Consider the following 8,207-nt stretch of genomic DNA (forward strand, 5'->3'; position numbering starts at 1 on the left):
GCGCCACCAGGGAAGCCCCTTTGCCCATTTTTAAATTGGGTTATTTGTCTTTTTATTATTGGGTTCTAACAATTTTTCACATGTTCTAGTTACTTATCAGATATATAATTTTCAAATACTTCCTCTCATTCTGTGAGAGTCTTTTCACTCTCTTGATGGTGTCCTTTGAGGCACAAAGGTTATAATTTTGATTAAGTCCAATTTATTTATTCTTTTGTTGTTCATGTTTTTGGTGTCATATCCAAGAAACTGGTATCAAATCCAAGGTCATGAAGATTTACCCCTGCATTTTCTTCTAAGAGTATTATAGTCTTATGTTTAGGACTTTGATCCATTTTGAGTTAATTTTTGTATATTTAGGAGTTAAAGGTCCAACTTCATTCTTTTGCATGTGGCTACTCAGTTCTAGCACCACTTGTTGAAAAGACCATTCTTTCCCTCATCGAATGGCTCTGGCACCCTGTCAAAAGTCAACTGACCGTAGATGTGTGGGTTTATTTCTGGGTTCTCTATTCTGTTCCATTGGTCCTTGCGCCAGCAAAGCACACCATCTAGATTACTACTGCTTTACAGTTAAGTCTTAAAACTGGGAAATGTGAGTCCTACGACTTTGTTCTTTTTCAAATATTGTTTTGGCTATTCTGGATCCCTTGCAATTCCATATGAATTTGAAAATCAGCTTGTCAATTTCCACAAATAAATCAGCTGACATTCTGGTGGGGATTATGTTGAATCTGTAAATCAGTTTTGGGTATACTGCCATCTCAACAATGTTAAGTCTTACAATTCGTGAACACAGGATGTTTTTTCAGTTATTTTAAGATACAATGGTCTATATAATTTAAAGATTTCAGCATCTGTATCAGCAAAGTAGATATATAAAAATTATTATCTAATGGTTAATCAAATATTTCCCATTAATTTAAAACTTAGGAGACACAGAGTTTTACAAGACAGGCTATTTACTAAACAATACTAAGCTCATAAATCGAAGGAGTTACTATGGCATTTCCAAAGAGAAAGTTTAAAAACCAGATAATTAGAAATTTCTACCTGATGCCTTGCTCTTATCCTTTACTGAAAGGCACTCTCACTACGTTAATTCCTTAAAAAAAAGGAAGTAGAGGGTATTTAAATTCCTCCCCCAATCTTGAGAGGAAAGGAGAACGGAAGAAAGAAAATGACCATTACTACTAAGTGTATATTAATTTGAAGTATATAGATCTAGATTTCTCTACTTAACTACAGATAATCCCTTGCATATTGCCTGGACCATCATCTGAGTTCCAGGCTGCTTGCCACAATCAATACTGACGCTAAGCCCAATGGGAAGTAAGTATGTGCTTCATTCAATTTCTAACGTCAACTCTAAATCTTCTTTCAGAGTCATACTAGACTGGCTGAGAAGCTAAATCAAAAAAAGGGAAAACCTGGGGCTTCCCTGGTGGTGCAGTGGCTGAGAGCCCGCCTGCCGATGCAGGGGACACGGGTTCGAGCCCTGGTCCAGGAAAATCCCACATGCCGCGGAGCAACTAAGACCGTGCACCACAACTACTGAGCCTGTGCTTTAGAGCCCGTGAGCCACAACTACTGAGCCCACGTGCCTAGAGCCCATGCTCTGCAACAAGAGAAGCCACCACAATGAGAAGCCCGTGCACTGCAACAAAGAGTAGCCCTCGCTTGCTGCAACTAGAGAAAGCCCATGTGCGGCAACGAAGACCCAATGCAGCCAAAAATAAATAAATAAATAAATAAGTTTGTATTAAAAAATTAAAGGAAGAGAGAAAAACTTTTCTTCCCAGAAATTACTATTCTTCTGGCCATTTTCTTTAGTAAGGCAGTTTAGCTGGGAGGGCAATGCCCATTTTATATCCACGCAAGCATCCAGAGTTAGCTTATTAACTCGAGGATTTCCCCTGCGGAGCTGAAAAGGCAACTGCTCTGGCTGCACAGAGACAAATGTAAAACTCCTGGCTTTTTCACTGCAGCCGTGTGCGTGCAAGGCGAGCTAACGTTTCTGGCCTGATGGAGTATCACACATGCCCTCACTGAGCACACCAAGCAAGGGGAAGCATTCTAAACCAGTCACTAGCCATTTATTCTACTTTCCTGGTGTCAGCTTCTCCATCAACATCCTCGAGACTTCATACTTCCAACATTAGGTAATAAGAAACTTCCTTCTACTCTCCTACACAGCAATCTCAAGCTTTTCACCACATACCTAAGCATATTTCAGTGGAACAGTACACAGAACTCTTGAGATACTTATCAAATAAATGAACATGAAAACTACCCTCACAAAGGAGCACATATTGGAACGTCAAACCCTCAAGAAGCCCTTACAGGAAGAAAATTTAAATGCATTAAAGTCTTTCAAAGTCAAAATCCCTGAAAATGCCCAGTCTAATGTACAAATATAATAAATACTCAAAAAGATGACTTCAAAACGCTTCAAGATATCCTGTGTCTTCATTTTATCATATTCTATTATTTTAAAAACGTAAAATGTACATACCTAGTACATTTTAAATTATTCAGTTAATCAGAATATTCGTTTAAACAAACTACCCAGTCCCTTCATCTCTCTGCGAGTCTAAGGCCGTCCACGGCTCATCCGACCATGCACCACTGCAGCACCCAGGCTACCGCTTCGTGCTATGGGGTCTTTAATTGCATTTTGGGTGAATGAGTGTGCACTAAAAAGAGTCTGTAGGGAGGGAAGACACTGTGGAACATTCAATGACACCTCAAATTGCACATTTTACAGCTTAGTCACGTAAACCTTTTAATACAGGGCAAAGACATGAGAAAGAGATTTGGTATTAGCAAACAGCTCAGAAAGAAGCTCCACAGCCCCCATAGAGCTACCTCCCCTTCCCTCAAAAAAAGAGACCTGCAAGGAATAAGTTAACTCCTTTCAGATATATTGGATTGTTTCACACTGTGAGCTGTGATTATTCATAACTGCAAAAAAAATCTCCCCAAAATGTGAATATAATTACAACATCCAATCTTGAAATTACAGTGTATGGAAAACCTACCCTGCAACTACTTTGGGAACAAAGAGATGGGCAGCCAGAGCTGAGGGGTATGAACAAAGTCCTTTTCCTCACTTCATTCCATTAAAACGTCTACAAGCACACCGAAGTGGGCAAGAAGTATTTGTTTTGAGGAAAGTGAGGAGTGTTTTGAGAACTACAAAAAAATACAGAGAACTAAACGTCTTACAGTATCCACGTAAGTATCATTATCGTCCCCAAAGATTCTCACTGCTTTAATAACTGCTCAACAAGGACTGTGAGAAAGCCCCGGGAAGTACACGGCATACTGCCACCATGGAGAACACACAAACACACACACAGACGACTCACACCAGCAACTGCCCTAACATCTGAAAGTTCCAGTTAAGTGCCACTAATTCCAGAGAAGTCCCAGCGCTCCAGCTATCGAAGGCCACCTGATCCATGCACCTGTGTGGCAGGCGTGGATCCCACCTGCCCAAGTGACCTGATCCCCCGCCCCTCCCCGCAGCTCCAGAGAAGCACATGACCTCAGCACGAACGTGCAAGTCAGCAAACTGTACCGGCAAGTCCACACTGACGTCGGTCCCGTCCAGGAGGGACACTCGGCAGGTGATGACGGCCCTCGCGTCCCCGGCCGCAGGGATGTGCATGGCTGCACGCTGGGCCTCGCGGAGCCGGTCCCTCTCGGCCTGTCTGCGCATCGACCGGCGGCCGAGCGTTCTGCGGAAGAAGCTCAGCATTTTGTCACTGCAAAAGACAGGAAAAGGTGTCAGAGGTCTCCCGCAATTGGCTGTCAGACAAACGGTGTAATTCAGTAAAGTTCTGTGGACACTAGGAGATGCGTTATTAAAAGAGCATCTGGTCAAGTAAATTTGAAAAAAATATTATTAATACTGGCTACTTCAGTTGAGTTTTTAAAGACCTTAACCTAAAATAGGGCTACGGCTCACAGCACTCCTAAACTTTCTGGACTTTTTTGTAAGGAGCTAATCTGGTAAGAGAAGGGCAAACATTTATGAAGTTCAACAGGTCTTTTGGGCCAGTAATTTATATGTACAACAGCCAAATACCCCTACAAACATTAGGAGACGATGCCATACGCTACGGTGCCCTTTGATAATAACAACCATCCTAAGAAGTTCCATTTCTTCTCTGACCAGATTAGCTATTATTAAGTAGCAATTTAAAATCTGTAATAAAATATTTGATAAAAACTTATATTTGAATTATATTTGAAATAGATGATTATTTTTGTAATTTTACTATGAAATTTCTATAAATTTAATAGTAATTTATAAATTACTATAAAATTTCAGATAGCTTTTCAGTTTACAAAGCCCTCATACGTAACGTGTGGCCCCAGTCTCCTTCTCCCCAGGTTTCTTTTCAGGCATTGCTCCCTTTGCACCTTGCTGGTCAGTCTCATTTCAGCGGCCTGTCAAAGGTCGCACTTGTCACCGCAGACTTCTAACGCCCTATGTCAGAGAACCCCTCCTAACTCCTGTTAACTCCCCCTAACCCTCCCCTGAGGAATATTCTGACATCTAAAGAGTCAGTCACTCCCATCATCACACTTTCACTGAACCTTGAAAATGTTTTGCTGCCTCACTAATCAGATTTTAATTATTCATTTACATGTCCATCTCCTTTATTGTAAGCTCCTTTTTTTAAATTTTTTAAAAATTTACTTACTTATTCATTTATTTATTTTTATTATTTATTTATTTACTTAGCTGTGCCGGGTCTTAGCTGCAGCATGCACACGGGGATCCAGTTCCCCAACCAGAGATCAAACCCAAGCCCCCTGCGTTGGGAGCGTGGGGCCTTATTCACTGGACCACCAGGGAGGTCCCTACTGTAAGGGGACACAATTCCTACTTTGAACAGGTAGCCACCCAGCACATTTCATCATCAGGTACAACAAACGTTCAGTAAATAATCTTACTGGGTACTCAGAAAAACTCCCCAAATAATATTGTCTTATTTTGATAAGCAAACTAAGGGTCACAGAAATTAAACCACTGACCAAGTCCATTATTTAGTAAATACTGAAGACAGGGGCTCAAATTCTGATTTTCTGACTCCAAATCTTGGTCTTTCTACTACATCATAGGACTATTCATGCAAAACTCACATTATACAGATAAGAAAGAAATTATCAAAGATCACAGCTAAAAAGATGCTGAATGAAGATACAACATAAATCATAAATTTATGTCAGACATACGGTGTACACCGTTTGTCTGACATAAATCACACACGATGAATTTGTTTCTTAAAACTTAATTCAGCATATTCAAGAAATAAATTGCAAAGGGGTAAAAAAAAAAAGAGTGGCAAAGGAAATTGCAGATTCAAAGAGACTTGAAACATATCAAAAAACCACCATGTGTGGGCCTACTTTTAGATCCTAATTCAACTAAAAATTCTTTTAGGTTGTCAGATGTTATCATTGAGGGAAGCTAGGTGAAAAGTATATGGGAACTCTGTACTACTGTAACTTCAGCATAAATCTAAAATTATTTCAAACTAAAATATTTTCTCAAGTCACGCATTTGTTATTATACATGTAATTTATAAGAAGTCTAGCATAACCAGCTGATGCTGTAAACTAGATAGATGCATTTGTAAACATGATAAAAATAAAAGCTGAAGTGTTAAAATAAATAACATATTTTAAAAAAATTCAGTAGCTATCAATTGAGAATTACAGCCTCATTTTACAAGTACACATACTCCTATGTAATCAGATAAACTGGCAAAACCATGATAGCTGTCATCGGAACTTCCTAAGGACACAACTACACACACACACATCTGAACACTAACTGGATGGTTTATGATAATCAAGGAAGTACTGCCAACCTTCTTTTGGATAAAACAGTGGTTTTAAAGATACGTTTTAAAAAGAAAGTCTTTATCTTTTAAAAATACATCCTGAAAAATTTATAGAAGAATGATGTGATGTCTAGTAGTCGCCTCAAAATAATACAAGGAAGGCAGTTAAGCGGGAAGAGAGAGGACACAAATTGGCCAGATAACTAACTGGCCAACAACTGTTGAGGCTGATGGGTACATGAAGGCTAATTATATTCTTCTGACTACTTCTGTATATGCTGAATTTTTCCATAACAAAAAAGTTTTCTCTAAGGGAAAAAAAGTTCAAAGTGAAATACAACTTTATGGTTCCTAGGAAGTACATGAATTATAAAACAAGTTTTCTTTCACCACACCCTACACCTTAAAAATAGACTCACTGAACTTCCCTGGTGGCGCAGTGGTTAAGAATCCACCTGCCAACGCAGGGGACACGGGTTCAAGCCCTGGGGAGCAACTAAGCCCGTGCGCCACAACTACTGAGCCTGCTCTCTAGAGCCCACGAGCCACAACTACTGAGCCCATGTGCCACAACTACTGAAGCCCACGCGCCTCGAGCCCGTGCTCCACAACAAAAGAAGCCACCACAATGAGAAGCCCGCACACTGCAAGGAGAAGTAGCCCCGCTCACCGCAACCAGAGAAAGCCTGCGCGCAGCAACGAAGACCCAACGTAGCCAAAAATTAATTAATTAAAAAAAATAGACTCACCACACAAGCAGAATTAACCTGCTAAGGAAAAACACAACTTCCTTCTTATTTATAATTTTAATAACTATGTACTTTGAACTATGAAACTCCATGCCACAAATAACAGGTTCTTTTATAAAAGAATATGAAAGCACTTACACGAAAACAAATTTCAGATGGACTAAAGAAGTAAAAGAAATGAGCACTAGAAAACAACAAATATTAGGGTGAAATTCCGCAAAAAAATTCTTGAAGGATTAATAGGCAGTTTAATAAAGAACTATCACAAATTGTGAAGATAAACAACCCAGAAGAGAAAGAATAGACAAGATATGAAGAAACAAGGTCTCAAAGATGACATGCAATAAAAATACTCATTACAGGGCTTCCCTGGTGGCGCAGTGGTTGGGAGTCCGCCTGCCGACGCAGGGGACACGGGTTCGCGCCCCGGTCCGGGAGGATCCCACATGCCGCGGAGCGGCTGGGCCCGTGAGCCATGGCCGCTGAGCCTGCGTGTCCGGAGCCTGGGCTCCGCAACGGGAGAGGCCACAACAGTGAGAGGCCCGCGTACCGCAAGAAAAAAAAATATATATATTCATCACAAAGATGTTCAACCTCACCAGTAACCAAGCAAATCCAAATTAAAAAACTAGGATACTGTCTATCCTTTAAAAGACCCTAGATACCCAGTACTGCAAAGGGTATGTGAACAACAACCACTCTCACACCACGTCCCCTGGAGGAAGAAGTCAGCACACATGAGAAGTGTTAATGTGCGCACCCTTTCACCCAGCAGCCCTATGTCTAGTAGCACAGCCTAAAGGAATGTCCCGTATGTGCTCCAAGTTACGGAAACAAGAATTTTCAGGGCATGATTAAGACGGTTTTAAATACCTCTATCAACATGCAAGTAGTTAAATGATGGCTCATACAATGGCATATGACAGTTGTTTTTAAAGTACAGTTGACAAAGACACTGACAAAATCTACAAGTGAAAAATGAAATCAGAAAAAGGAGCATAGTTTACTCCACACTGGGGTGGGGCGCACACATATACATATTCTTACACCTTGTCCACACACAAAAGCACGAGCACATGTACACTTAAGCAAGGTTATCTCTGGAGAGGGTCCTGTGGAGGTTCTCAGTTCTTGCATAATACCAACATACGAACACGTCCGAAGTTTAATAAATGTATTGCCGACCCGTTCTCCCACGTCCACCCTCCCCAGCCCCCTCCTTCGAGCCGCAACAGCGGATTCTGAGCGGCCACCCCGCCAACCCCTGTGAAGGACCCAGCGTTACCGGCCTGGCTCCCCGCCGCCGGGACCCTCAGGCGCCCACCCTCGCGCTCGCCCCGCTCGGGTCAGGCTTCCACTCAGCCCGAGAGCCCGCAAGTGCAGCCTTTCCCCCAGCTGTTCCGGCTTTCTGGGTGCCCTCTCCACGCCAGCTCCCCGACCCTCTCCTACTTCGCACAGCCACCTTCACACGGCTGCTTGGAAGTATCTCTTCCTCAGAAAAGCATCCCGTGCCGCCTGAGTTGGGTCTCCTTGCAGCAGCCCTAGTCCGCTCTTTATAACACTCGAGGGACCTGCAATTAAATGCCACGCCGTCTGT

At 41.8% G+C, this 8,207-nt stretch overlaps 1 protein-coding gene across 4 annotated transcripts in view; it reads right to left on the reverse strand.

Annotated features, from left to right (window-relative positions):
* Positions 1-8,207, reverse strand: part of EPB41L5 (erythrocyte membrane protein band 4.1 like 5) — a 146,036-nt gene that overhangs the window by 136,507 nt on the left and 1,322 nt on the right. For all 4 annotated transcript variants that reach the window (XM_067742357.1, XM_067742356.1, XM_067742355.1 and 1 more), the window contains exon 2: positions 3,584-3,770. In XM_067742357.1, coding sequence (XP_067598458.1) covers positions 3,584-3,763 — 180 coding nt within the window. In that variant the 5' untranslated portion in view covers positions 3,764-3,770. The remainder of the gene's footprint in view (positions 1-3,583; positions 3,771-8,207) is intronic.

Source organism: Pseudorca crassidens, chromosome 6 (genome assembly GCF_039906515.1).
Source record: "Pseudorca crassidens isolate mPseCra1 chromosome 6, mPseCra1.hap1, whole genome shotgun sequence".
NCBI lineage: Eukaryota > Metazoa > Chordata > Mammalia > Artiodactyla > Delphinidae > Pseudorca > Pseudorca crassidens.